This window comes from Gallinula chloropus (genome assembly GCF_964237585.1).
Source record: "Gallinula chloropus genome assembly, chromosome: 4".
NCBI classification, from domain to species: domain Eukaryota; kingdom Metazoa; phylum Chordata; class Aves; order Gruiformes; family Rallidae; genus Gallinula; species Gallinula chloropus.
Window position 1 is genome coordinate 6,859,884 of NC_140088.1, and position 14,375 is coordinate 6,874,258.

General features: G+C 38.4%; 1 protein-coding gene across 1 annotated transcript in view; it reads left to right on the forward strand.

The window, feature by feature from the left end:
• The window catches only part of SLC25A21 (solute carrier family 25 member 21), a gene marked incomplete at its 5' end in the record, with an annotated part of 249,563 nt that extends 238,630 nt beyond the window's left edge, over positions 1-10,933 (forward strand). The window contains 3 exons of the mRNA XM_084263715.1: positions 7,117-7,298; positions 8,113-8,165; positions 10,719-10,933. Coding sequence (XP_084119841.1) covers positions 7,117-7,298; positions 8,113-8,165; positions 10,719-10,789 — 306 coding nt within the window. The 3' untranslated portion in view covers positions 10,790-10,933. The remainder of the gene's footprint in view (positions 1-7,116; positions 7,299-8,112; positions 8,166-10,718) is intronic.
• Positions 10,934-14,375: the final 3,442 nt, after the last annotated feature.

The window sequence follows — 14,375 nt, forward strand, 5'->3', positions numbered from 1 at the left end:
GCCAGCTGGCATCAGTGCCATAGACAGTTCTGTATGTACAGACATAGCAAATGATTCTGATCAAGCTCCCATTAAAATCACTGCAGATCTTACACTGAATGTAACAGGGTACGGATCAGACATCATTTGGATTGTGCTAGCCAACAGTATGTCTCAGGTGGTAATGTGCATTGAACCTCACTTCAGGGGCTGCAAAATAGTAGTATTCGACGTGATATTTAACTTAAGCTTTTCTGTCAGTGGGCAGGAACTAGAGGCTGAGAGTTAACCAAACTTCTACAGCGAACTTGATAGAAGCTGTTTTGCAGATAGTCTGAAAAATATTTGATGGTTGTAACTTTTCAAGGTTCCTCACGCACTTGATTTCATTACAAAACCTTTTATTTCCACTTTTTATACTTTGCCAGAAAAAAAAAATCTCAAAGTTGAAATTGTGACATAAGAATACTACACTTCTGAAATAATTTTGGCTTATGACTATGTATCTGCTGTTCACCATCTGTAAAATAGGTGGAAAAATGTATGGAAATGTCCATATAGGAACCTTTTAGCTGTCAACAGTGCTAAACTGTGCATTAAATTTGCATCCCAATTAAGGATGTTTGCAACGTATTTTGCCAAAAACAATAAACCTTTTATGTTGAGTGGTCGAGTGATATAAATGACATGTGTGGGTTGTAAATGTTCCTAATGAATTATTTTTCATAAGTTCAGTCTATTCTGCTAAACAGACCATTTACAGCCAACCTCATGCCCTGTTTACTGAAAGAGGAATAAGCCAGGCTTGTTTCAGTTGCTGCTAATGTATCAACCATGGAGCATTAATGGCTATGCATCTGCACTAGCAATCAAATTAGTCTGCAAATTTATAACGTCTCAGTTTTATGGCACCTGCTTTTATAGCACATTTCACAGGCTTCCAGCAGCTCTCCCTTTTCAATTTTTTATCATAGTTAGGTTTGATGGGAAACTTAGTTTCACTAAAACCTTTGCTCACTACCACCTCCAAGTGGCTGTCCTGTTTCTTAACGGTAGGAAATTTCCTTGCTGTGTTTAAAAAAAAACAAACCCTTGAAACATGGCCAACTGCAGAAGTCGTTTCAAGTCAGGCACTGCCTGCCCCAGCTCTTACAGATGCGCCTGTTGGCATCTGTTGGAAGAGGGCTGATGGATCAGAGAGTGGGAGCTGAGTGGTGTGTTGTTTTGTCAGAGAAAGGGCCGTAAACATCTGTAGGCAAAGAAAAAAAGATGGGAAATTGGCTGTTCAGCTTGGCAAAAAAGTGAGAGACAACAGATTTGGGTTTAGTTGTTTTCAGATCTGTGCCAACATAGATGTCATACATAGGAACAGACAGTGGGAAGGACATGTGGAGTAACACAGCTGAAAAAATGGTAAACCAAGACGATTTAGAAGGATGGAGCAGAGTAGAAAATAGAATAACTTCAGAGCTACCATCCAAGCTGAGGTTTCAGGATGACTTGTGAGCTGGAAAAAAAATACAGACTGCACTATTGCAAGCTGCTGATTCATCAGTGCTCCAATCTGAGGTGTCCTGTGGCTGTAGGAAATACAGCCTATGTTGTTTAAAGACTCGGTCATCAGCATCAACATGTTGTATCAAAAGAGTCTGTTGCTACCTCAGCTGCTCCTGTGCTGCAGTATTCTTGGAAGCAAGACAGATATGAATTTTCAGGAGAGGTGTCTTTGGTCAAAACAAAGTTTCTTCTGTTCTCCCACAGAAATTTGGATAATGCTGAAGTGATAACCAGGTTCAACCATAGCTGACAGACACAGACTTAAAATAGTTAAGTTCTTACATGACACACAGACAAACATTTAAAAGGAGAGGAGATCCTATCAGTGCATCTTATGAGTGTCCCAGGTGAGGGAAGTTTTCAGTGGGAACTTAACACCTTATTAAACAGTGAAGATGATGGAAAAAGGCCCATGAAAGCCTTACTCTGAGCTCTCACCTTCCCAGTCATGGGTATCAATCAGTCACAAGAACCCACACGATATTAAACTTCTTTAGTGCTAGTATTCATGGGGTTACTCTTTTTCTTCTTTTTCTGTTTCATAAATTACTATATAACTGAGACTGAAGATGGATGGTGCAGATAAAGATGCTGGATGCAGGGGTAAGCAATTAAGATACTAATTTCTGGGTGCCCTTGTCTGCATAGCTAATGACTAAAGGATGCCATGAGAAGGTGACCTGCTTATAACCTAAACACGTTATGAACAGACGGATCATCTGTGTAGACCAAGTCTATATGGGAGAACTGAGCCCCCAGAGTTCTGTACAGTTTGTATCCATCAGCCACATTTTTTTCATTGTCTCCTGGGGTTTTTTTTTACTTATATCAAAAGTTCTTTGGTGCAGAAATTTATTTTAGGACTAAATAAATCTTAGATTTGCCCTTTTTACCAAAAGGTTATAGCAAAAGTGTAAATAATGATAATAATGTTACTTGTAAATCTGAAGTAAGATTAATAATTTTGTTGGGAAATTTTATTGTAAGAAAAACAAATCATTGAGAGAATTGCAGACTGTTTGAAAAAGTAGAACTTGCACAGCAGCCAGCCATGTCACTCCAGAGACTGGCCAGGACATTCATTCTAGTGGCTGTCATTCTTCTTTTGCTGTCAGACATCTAACAGGTGGATTTTAAAAACTTAAATAAAAATCTGCTGCAATGAGATTGCACTCAAGGAGGAATCTGAGATAATACCAGTGTGAAAAGACACATTCAATTCAAAATGCAGCTGTGACTGTGCATTTTGGAATGCCTTTTCTGGTCATCAATATGTTTATTGTAGTTATAATTTCAGCATTTCCTAGGCATCTTGACAAGGATCAGACCATCATTGTACTAATTAGACAGCAAGCTACAGTTTACAATAAGGAGTTTAGTATGTAAGTGCATGAGATGGACCAAGTTCAGGGTCAGTAAAACTATGAAGCTGTTCCTTAAGCTGTGTTCAAACCTTGATTAAGTCACAAGCAATAATTGTGAATGCTCGTTACCAGAATCAAAGCATGATGTTACCACAACAGTGACAATCACCCTTTCTGGAGCCTGCATCACTTTCTCCTCCTTACTGCTGATTTCTACCAGGAGTTTGTATGCCTCCAAACCATCTGATCACATCTGTGCCAGCTTCTCCCTTTCTAAGAGTAGAATCTGACAGTCTTTCTTCCCAGCAATCTAGGACACAACAGGAAGACCCAGATCCTCTCTGGGCTCTGGCTCAGTGTCTGTGTTTAAAGCAACTCACTTGAGTTTTTGATCTGTTCCTCATTGCTCTTCTGAGAGCAATCTCCTACCTTACCTCTCTCTAAATATACTTTCTCTTGGAAGCTCCCCTTCCTCAGCCCCACATTGTCTTCTTCCACTGTCTGTTGCCAAAGGAAATTCCTTTCAGTGGCTGAAACTAATTATCAGACTAGCTAAAACAGTTAGAGCCAGTTTTGCTGCCAAACACTTAATTGTAGGCACTGTAGCCTAGGTCAGGTCTTGTGGCACCTCTTAGCTTGCCACAAGGGCCAAGAAGCAACTCTACCCCTGACTCCTGGCCTACCTGCCTCTTCAGTCCTGTAATTCTTAGGTATACAGGGCAGAACCAAAAAAACACCTCGTCTTTTGAAGTCTCCCTTGTCACACACAGGGAGATGCAATGTGCAGCATACAGCACAGACCCTCTCAGCTCCATTCCTGGCTTCTCTGCTGACCCATTATGTGACCTTGAGCAACCACATTTAAATGTAGTGGTCATTTCAAATCACTTTTGGCACTTCTGTGCCAAGGAAAACTCATCTATAAAACTAATATTATCACTAATGTTTTCAAAGGAGTTTGAGAAGCTTAATGCAAATATTCCACACTAAGTATTAGGTGCAGGCTAACTTCAATAGACTGCTTTACTATGACCAGCTTCAAGCATTATTCTATTACCATTATTTATTGATCATGCAAATTGTCAGGAATTGGCATTCTCCTTATCCAGTAAGCATTAGTCTTTTATAGGGAACTTATCTACAAGATGCTCAGAAGTACTAAAACATTTAAAAGTATTTTTTCTCATCAGACATGTACCTCAGGCAGCTGGAAAGAAAAATGTCAGTTAGACAAATTAATATTTCTTGATTTTTTTTTTCCTTAAAAATAGGGTTAAATTACAAGTTTCTTTGCAACACATTCTGCCACTTTTACTGACTGGCCAGGTCCTCACAAGGGAAAAACAAATAGTATTCCTGTGTGTCTCTGTGGTCAGGTTTCTAAACACTACTTTGGGTACCAGTGGACTGTCCACATCGTCTGCTTCATCTTTCTTCAGATAACCTACTTTAGGGACTTTGAGCTGTTCCTTTGAAGGTACCTACTTCTCTCCTCTGCAGATGTGGTGTTCTGCTTTTGGACACTTGGATTACACCTAAGATGAGTGTCTAAATCAGTACAAATATATCTAATATGGTGTGTCATTATCTAGTTATAAAAGAATTTTTCAGTTATTCTGAAAATTACTGAGTTCCTAGCATACATGCCTTTTTCAAAGGGTTATTTTGTTTCTGGCATTTCAAAACTTTTTCTCCCCAACAAGGCAAGGAAATCCAGCAGCACAAGCACAGATATGGCATTTATTAGTGGTGCCTACTTCCATCTTTACCTTTAATGACTACTGGTGCTTGCGGAACAGGGACTGGGGTGTACAGAAAATGTGATTGTGAAAAGCGTGGTAAAAAGGTGAGATGATCACAGGTGATGTTATCTACCCATGGCAAAGTAATTCCATTGTGAATAGCAAATTGTTCCTTATGTTATACTGTACTGTGGTGCAGCACCGTTTACAATCAAGTTTCTGTTCTGTATGTTCTGCTCATACTACATAAAAATTGCCTTTGCTTAAGAAACAGAATCATATATGGTTTTCCTCCAGTTCTGCCATTTATGAAAGCAAAAGGAGATGGTCAGAATCATTTCTTCTAATGTACGACGTATGAAACATATAATATTTGCTCAGTGAACTGCATGGTGCAGAAGTTAGTGACAACTGCCTCAGCTAGCCAGTTGCATTAGCACTAGACAGCAACCTTATCCATATGTGTCCTTTCACGGGATCCTACACTGTTAGGAATATTTTGGCATTATCCACGGGGTAGGAAAAGGACAGATTTGAGTGTTAAAAGAAAGACACTGCTACCTGGTAGCACTAACTTGCTAGAATAGGGCTGGCATTGGGAATCCATAAAAATATTTAAATGTTCAATCTTTCAAATATAAAGGGTTTGTCAGGATCTCCAAGGCTTGAAATTCAATGTGGGACAAGTACACATTTTTGCCTTACATGTATTGCCTAGCCCAGAGGGCAGCCCACTGTGGCTGGCACTATGGAAGAAAGAGTCCTTTCCTTGTGCCACACTGCGTGACAAAAACATTTCAGGCCATTCTGGACTATGAAAAGTCAGCAGAGCAGTGGTAGCCTCCTCTTTGCAGCCTGGCTGCAGGAGGTTGGTACAGTCTGGAACCATACTTAGTTCTCAGGGGTGGGTATGATCACGTGCCTGCTGTCTGGAGCTGGGCAGACACCTTGCTGGAAGAGGGCTCCTGCCCCTCAAACTCCAAAACTCCAAAAACTCAAACTCCAAAAGAGATTTTTGTCCTTCTTTGAGTAAGTACCAGAAACACTGGCTTTATATGTACTTTTTCTCCATTTAGACCACTGTCAGCATGTACAGAATACGCAGAAACCTGCTGTTAAGGTTTGTGCTAAGAGTCTTGCAATTCTTCATGTACCACAGAGCATTCAAATTTTAAAAGGTTTCACCAGTACATGTAATGTTTTGTGAAATCAAGGTATTGAGTTTTTCTGCAAGTAACAAAAGGCTCTGGTGATTTTGACATTTCTAAACACCTGTGTGGATTTTGTCCAATGCATATCGTGAACGTTTAAATTTATGTTTCTTGTTGCTAATTTGGAAAAGAAAACATCTCCATTGTTCCTTTTCTCAGTCACAAATGTACAGGTTTAGAAAACAACTCACTCTTTCAATATTGTGCTGATGTTATAACATGGCAAAATCATCTGTGATTTTACTGATGAAGCATCTTCAGGGAAAAAAAATGGAATCACGTACATAGCATCTGCTATTGTAAAAAACTGTCCAGGCTGTTGAAGACCAATAGCAAAAACAAATACATCTGTAGGAAGTGCACTGAAACACACTTCCTTGTGACTTCCAGTACGTAGAAAAAGAGGATTAGTCTTGCTTCAAGAGACTTTGAATCCCAGATAAATTCTGAGTCCTTTGATGTCATAGAAAATGCCAAGGTAGGAGGTCTTTCTAAAAGATCAAATAAAACCCCATTGGACAGCGGACTGTGAGTGAGCAAAGAAGGTTTTAGATGCACTTCTAACCTGTTTCTAACTTTCACCGTGAATACATAGCAGGGTTCAGAAACAATCTGTTGTAAATTCTTCAGCCAATTAGCTGAGTGAGTTACCACCGTTTATAATGCGCAGAACGTGGAGGCTCTTTGCAGTTGCACCAAGTTGGATTGTTAATAACAGGAAGCTAGCACTTCTCAGTACAGTGGATCAGCTACATGTGAAAATAAATGTAAAAAACCTGGAGGGGAATGGCAGCAGACTGAGATTAGCCTTTATTTAATTTAGCATTTGGGGGTCCAACACACAAATGAGCGTTTTAGTAGGCTTCATGGTGGAAGTTGCTGTCATTTGTAAAATATTCTGGCCAATTAGCTAATAGTGTGCTTGGATTTCTCCTGTTTTGATACAGTAATACTAAGTACATTGTGAAGCCCAATTATACAAATCATCCCCATATGCCATACCAGTCTTTCTTTATGAACTGTGTTTATAAATCCTGTGTGAGGAAATGTGTACTTCAGCAATTTAGACCATGTGTAAAAACATAGCCAATAGGATTGTCAAGAAAACAAGTTCCAGCATAGGAAATCCTAATGTGTTCCGCTAAAATAACACCAGTGTGTTGTGTTGTGTGAGTTTTCTGATTAAATGCATATTACTTTATAGTGCTTAACCTGCATTGGTCCTTCCGTTTCCCTTTTTATTCTTTCTCTCTTTTTCTGTAGGATCCAAATCTGGAGTTTTTGAGGAAATTTGGAATTGGTCTAGTCTCAGGAACAATAGCCTCAATTATTAACATTCCTTTTGATGTTGCAAAAAGTAGGATTCAAGGACCACAGCCAGTTCCTGGAGAGATCAAGTACAGAACCTGTTTTAAAACTATGGCAACAGTCTATAAAGAGGAAGGGTAAAACATTTTAATAAATGTCCAGACCTCTGGTTTAGTTCATATGGGTCCATAAAACTATGTTGTTGTGTTCCAGATTTGACGAGGACCATTAAGCCACCCTGAACTCAGTTATCAAAAGAGCACAACGTAACATTTTGAAAATGTATTTTAGAATTACAAGGAGATATCCTCCTACTCCTTTCAAACTTCTACCAAAGACCTGTGAGATGATTATTGGGCTGTCAAAATTTATGTTCCACAAAACAATACTTCCTATATCTCATGTGTAATTTTGTTCAACTCTTCATTTGGTAAAAGGAAAATATGAACAGAAAACACAGCATCTCCCGATTTAATCTAATTGTAATTATACAGACCTCTGTACCTTTAAAATGACTGCTTAAATAATTAAATTGGGGACAGATCCTTGCAGCAATAACGTTTTCCAACTTTTAAAAATATTTCTCAAGCAGGGACTGAGTTGTAGCTTTGATATTCAATTATAGCAGTCATTTTGACCATGTATGCAGCTGTTGTTAACAGACTTGTCTTGAAAGTAAAACCATCTCACTGATTAAAGTCATATTTCTGATTGGCCGGGCTCACAACGTAGCTTTTGTGACTGAACATTGATTAACTTTTTCTCTTCATCTGATCTGCCTCTGTAAAATGTTAAAATCCAGATACGGCCTGCTATTGAACATGTGTAATTTCAAATAATTGCTTCTAAGTGCTCTGCCAGCATTTTAACAAACACATGCTAAAATTCCATTCTTCTTTTAGAGCAAGAATATTGTTTGAAATGTTTTGTTTGTTTTTTCTTCTGCTACAGATTTCTGGCTCTCTACAAAGGCTTGGTTCCCAAGATCATGAGGCTTGGTCCAGGTAATTTTCCCTCTGTCATTTCTATGTTGCTTTTGTTCTTGCTTTCTCTTCCTGTTTTTCAGTGTCTTGACAAAATGCAGCAAGCATCAGTCAAATAAATGAAACAGTGTACCAGAAATCATCAGAATCTCTTTCACCTTTCAATGATTTCTTTTGATAATAGCATCATCTAATAGTATCATAGATGGATTTGTGTAAATATGTGTCTAAAAAAATCATGTAGGCGTACACATCAGATGATTGCAGATCCAAGTAACTGCTGGTTCCTGCAATTACTTTTTCTTTGTGAACAAGTCAAATGCATCCATGCAAATTCCAGGACTGTAAAACATTAGGAAATATTTCTTAAAGCTTGTCCTATTCCTTCTACTGTCACTTTTTTGTTTGTTTCACTGTGGCTATTCTGTACCAACAGAAGTCACCTTAAAATACAGGTTAGCGTCTCTCTGGTATAAATGCTCTCAGCTAGTTGAGACATAGCCTGAGCATATCAAATTCCAGTTACTCTCTTCTCCTGTGCTCTGCAGGGCTGTAAAGCTGATAGCATGAGCTGGGAAGAGACTTGCATGACCCAGGAAGATGAAAAGGATAAAGATAACATAAAACTGGGTTTGTTAATTGACCCCATCTCACTAGTTGATATTCCCAATGCAGGAGCACAGGGGTCCAGAGCTATATCTTCTTCAACTTTCAGACTGACTATTTTTCCCTGACTGGTTTTGATTAATCATGAAAGCAGAGCACTGGGCCCTTAGATTTTGCCAGCCCACAGAGGCAGCCTGTGTCAAAAAGAGCAGAAGTCCCAATTTGAACAGTATCCTGTTCCCGTGAAATTGTATTTCCAATTGTGCAAGGTGGTTTAATAGGCAAGAACACACATGGTTAAAAGCAAGTAGGTACAGACTCTGCTCTGCAGCATAAAGGAGGCATTAGGTTTGTCTGTAAATGTTTGCATATCCAATCCGCCTGGCTGAGTGCTAGACCATGCCTGGTTATTGTGCAGGGTAAAGGAAGAAGGTGGGGAGGGGAAACAAGGCAGCTAGGCATGACTCCAGAGCTAAGGGCCTTCTCCCTCATACTCCAAAGATACCAGGCTGTATACTGGACAAAGAGAGAGCAGTGTTTTGCTTCCCCAGTACCAGTTAGCGCAGCAGATTTTTGGAATGAAATTTTCCATCTTACAAGTGACTGTGTTCTGGCCCAGATCCAGCAAATCAGTTAAGTGTGAACTTTGTTTCAAACACTTCTGTAGTCTCATTGACTAATATATAGACTTAGCTTTCTGATGACACTATAATGCAATCTTTATTGTGACTGGAAAGGTAATTCCCTCTTTCAACATGGGACTGCTTTCAGGAAAAAAGATACACAAACAGATCACACATTATGAGAATTGGAATCAGCCTTGATTTGAGTTCACATCACTTCATAGACACGCTGTCTACGACTTGATTGTTGGTCAAAGCCTTTTGCAAACTTTTGGTCTGTCTAGCTGCCTGTGAGTTGCTGTTCATAGAGGATTTCAAGTCTGGTGATAGTTCATCAGGACAAGTAACATGGGAAAACTCATGCGGTAGTTCTGTGTGCCTGGATGTCTCAGTCTATCTCATCTGCTTAAAAATAATGGCCCAGTTCAGCAGAAGACTTGTTTGTTAGAGGTGCCAACAAATGGGTGTCCAACCTGCTAATTGAGCCCACAGGCAAAGGAAGTATTTGTGATATTTGTGCCCCAATGCTGACATCCACAAGGTAGCACATTGTAACACACTTTCATGCAGCCTAGAATCTGATTATCTTTCCCCATCTTCTCCAGCTAGAAGCATCTTCATACCTTTAGTTATATATATATATATATATATATATATCTTCTGAAATGTTCCCTTCTTCAGCTCCTACAGTAATTACAGCCTGGTTACAGAAGGGCTTTAGTCTGGCTTCACCAGTAGTAAAGATATTTTATGAGTTTTGAGCTGGAGTTTTGTATTGTTATCAATTTTAGCAGATAATGCCATTTTATCAGGTCAAAACTGCCTGTGAATTCCTAGCCAGGTACAGTCATAGGAAGATCATACTCATTTCAATACTGTGATCTTCTGCTTTAGACATGGTAAACAAACAGCAGAAAACCTTTCTCGAACCTTACCTGAAAGCATTTTCATCACCCTGGTGATGAATTTTCATCATTTCACCACTCAAGTTGCTCTTTCATGGCCAAATCTAACCCTAAACAAACACACAAATATACACATATTCAGATTAAAAGATTTACTTGTGAAAGAACAAAGAAAAATACTAATCTAGGAAAATATTTTGGGAAAAATCACACTGAAGCTGTGACACACAAGTTTTTCACATCAACTGTACAGTCTAATACTAAGTAAAATCAGTATGGTTTAAGAATAGACGAATTGTTAATTAATTAGGGAATTAGAACTATCCATTTTGCAAATAAGTCTTTGCCATATCCTGGTTTAGATCTCACACTACGAACACTGTACAAGATCTTGAAAATAATGAATTTGAGGTATAGTAAAATAATATCTTTTCTTCCAGGTGGTGCAGTGATGCTTTTGGTTTACGAGTACGTTTATGCGTGGCTTCAGGACACAGTGGATCACAAGTAACACTTCTGAAAAATGTACCCTTTGATATTATGTGCATTTTAAAATACACTTTAATAAAGTAAAAGCATTTCTCATCTTTTACAGTGCTGAATGCCCTTAGATTCCAGTGCTGTTAATACAGCTCAAAACATATTTAGTCTTCAAGTCCTGATCCAAAAAAACATTAAAGTACATGGTTTTCTGTAAGTTGATACTTGCAATTGTTTTACTGGATCAAGAGAAAATAGAAAGGAGACGTAGGAGCAAGTTAGTTTTAAAAGGAGGGTATACCAAGTAGTCAATACACTTATAAAAGATACAATCAGCTGAAATGGCCATGGGATTTTGAAGAAAAAAAAATGAAATAATCCTGTGGGGCTAGATACTAAGCTAGTGTAAACTGACAGCTCCATTGACTCCTGGTTAAGAACATGACCCATACTACTCTGCAAACTCTTGTGTCAATTTTAGCTCCAGTTTCGATTCAGTCCCGTATGATTTTGATGGTGAAAGAAGAGGTTCTTAAGGTGTGGACTTAGGCTAGTAAAAGGACAGCACAAATAGCCACAAACTTAAAAACACACATACTGCTAAACGTCCTTCTTAACCATATATATCACATAAATCTTACCCAGGTCACAGAATATACTGAAAATAATCAGTCTGAGTCAAGTTACATAAAATTACAAAAATGACTGTGGAAATCTTAGAAGAAATTAGTAAATGAATGAACAGAAAAATATACTTTTAAGCATATGAGATTTTATAGTGAGGCTTTTATCCACTTTCATATACTATTGGTTAAAGAGCTGTCCTCTGATAAAAATGTTCAGTGCACTTTGACTGCCACTTTGGCCTCTCATTACCACCGCAGGATAGACAACCAGCCTTCTAGACTGATCGCACACATGCAGTCATAATTAGCTAGCCATGCACCTCAAAGAAATGTTGCTCTAAAGCTAAAACTGTTGCTTTCCCTGGCCACTAGACTGATAAATAGCATTTGAGAGATGTCTCTAGTAGCCATTCTAACTAGCTGTGTGAAATCTGGTAATTTCTGCTGTGATTATTGAAGACTTAGTTTTAGTTTGCACAATTGTGCCACTCTACAGTTTATTTTCAATAACTCTTTAATTAACTTTAAAATAAACACTATTCAGCTATAAAAACATTCCCATTATCTAAACTCAGTTTGCTGTCAAACGAATGCGTATCTCACAGTTGCTGAAAGTTCCAGCATCATCCCATGCTACATTCATACTGTTCACTTTACATGTTCTTCCTCTTAAGGAGGTACAAGCCTTTTTTCCCAGCAAGCCTAATGAAATATCTTTCCAGATTGTCCTTTGAAAATGACAGTACACATGTGAAGTCTCATCTCACAAGCGGTTTTAATGCATTAGAAAAACAACAAAAAGCTAAAAATAGAAATGCATTCTCAGCGCTTTCAAGGATGCTTGTACTGACATGCTCAATAAATGTCTCTTTTGTCTAAATTTGACAACAGTGACTTCTCATATCTATGCTACTTCATAGCTAAAATCAGTAAGAGTAGCTCAGTTACAGTTTATAATTTTAAGGCAAATATTCCGTGTTGCGTTTAATCATCAGTACTTAGTGAAAGAGAAGACACAACTAAGATAATTTTGAAAATTAAAAGCAAAGTGCTTTATAATTAATCTTTTATTAATTTAGAGCATTCAAAATATAAAAATAAAAGGCTTTAAACATACTGTATATACATATATAGCCTTCGGTTTTACAGCCTTTCCAACATTTTTTTTTCAATTAATAGCTCAGCCTGATCCTTTTTTAAAAAAGAGCCACTGCAAACCAGAAAACACAACATTGTTTTAGATAACAAACCCATGAACGTGCCAGCCTAATCCCCTGTCACTCCTGTGTAATAAGGGGTCTCATGCAGTTTTACACTGGAGGTCTTCTGCATGGGGACCATGCAAACACAGTGGGGCTGTCACAGAAGTGGGGTTCAAGCGTCACTGATTTCTTTGCAAACATTTGCCATTCTGGGAATGGATTGCAGGAATTTCAGATTAAAAACTTAAATTCTGCAATCACACATACTGCATATTTTCCAGATTAATCCATTCAACCTCATTGGGTTCACTCTGGATTTATATCCCTGTATCTGACAGCAGCAGCTGATACTTGGGAGCAGGGGGGTGTTGATCCCTTTTTCTTCTTTTTTTATTATAAAGTGGCTTGATGTTGTGTGGCTAGTAAGCTATCCTGTTGCATTTCTCAGTTTATCCATGAGTATAAACAAAACAAAAAGTGTCCTTGGGCAAAGGAGAATTCTGCATCATAGGTTTACAATTATTTAAAATAATAATAATATTAATTAAAAAAACGTTACGAAAATTCACACCAAAAACCCCATCACAGGCAGTCCAACAAAAGCCTAGGTACCTTTGCTCACTCTGAGCAGTGCTTTCTGCACAGACCCACTGACTCTCCCCTCAGGGGTAAGGTATTATATACAGCAGGCAGATGCGCAGAGCTGCACCTAAGCAAACACAAAACAAAACCAGTTCATGATGGTGCATTCCCATGTGGGGAATAATTAACGTCACGTCTTGTCCTTGATTTATATCCTGATTTAGCTGAAGAGAAGATAATGCAAACAGCTGATGCAAGCTAAGGATCTGTCTCTCTACCTCCCAGAGCACACTAATTTCTCAGGGGAATCTCAGAAAAAAATTACTTTAATTCCAGAAATGACCTCTTGTTGCTCAGGAATGTTTTGAAAACTTTTAACATTGCCACACTTTGTTACAGGCCTACAAATCCTTGGAGCTCAGAAAGCTGTGCTATGGAAGGCTTCTTTGTTGTTTTTTCTTTCACTTTGATATACCTTGTTCGTGCCATCTGGGTAACAATAGTTAATAGTTTTACAGTCCAGTAAAACAACTAGATTGACAGCTAAAATACTGTGCAAACTTAATAATTTATTGACTCGAGATCTTTTTCTTATCTTCTTTTTTTCTCCATTTTATTTTTAGCCAAGAGCTTGTCTAGAATTAAACCTATTTCTTTTCCAAGGTGTTAAGGCTCATCTGACTTCAGTACACCTGCATAAAGGCAGAATAACGTCCATCACACCACTAACAGTGTGGCAGAGTGGAAATGCACTTCTGTGCACATAACCATCAGTGGTTTCAAAGAAACATTCTTGAAAAAGCCTTCTACTGAAAAATAAGGCTTTCAGCATCTCCTGAAAGCTGAGCAATCTCTTCCCTTAGGGCCATAACATAATACCCATTCTCTTTACAGAAATACAGTCCCAGTAACTATTGTTTTTAAGGCGGAAAGCAAAGGTGGCAGCAACCAGTTGAGTCCATCTACGTCTCAGTGGCTACACCTCGTGCAACACTTGTGCTGATTACTTAGATTATTATGAAAATTTCTCAGTGATGAAAGCTGCAAATCGGTGAGGGGACTCTTTATTTTACCTTTCCACTGAATGAACATTTAATACAGCACTCGGGTAGAGCAGGATTTGAAGAATGAAGTTTCCCTCTCTGCTTTAACTATCTCTAGTTGTAATTTAGGTTATTGCACAACAGTTATAAAAATCCACAATATA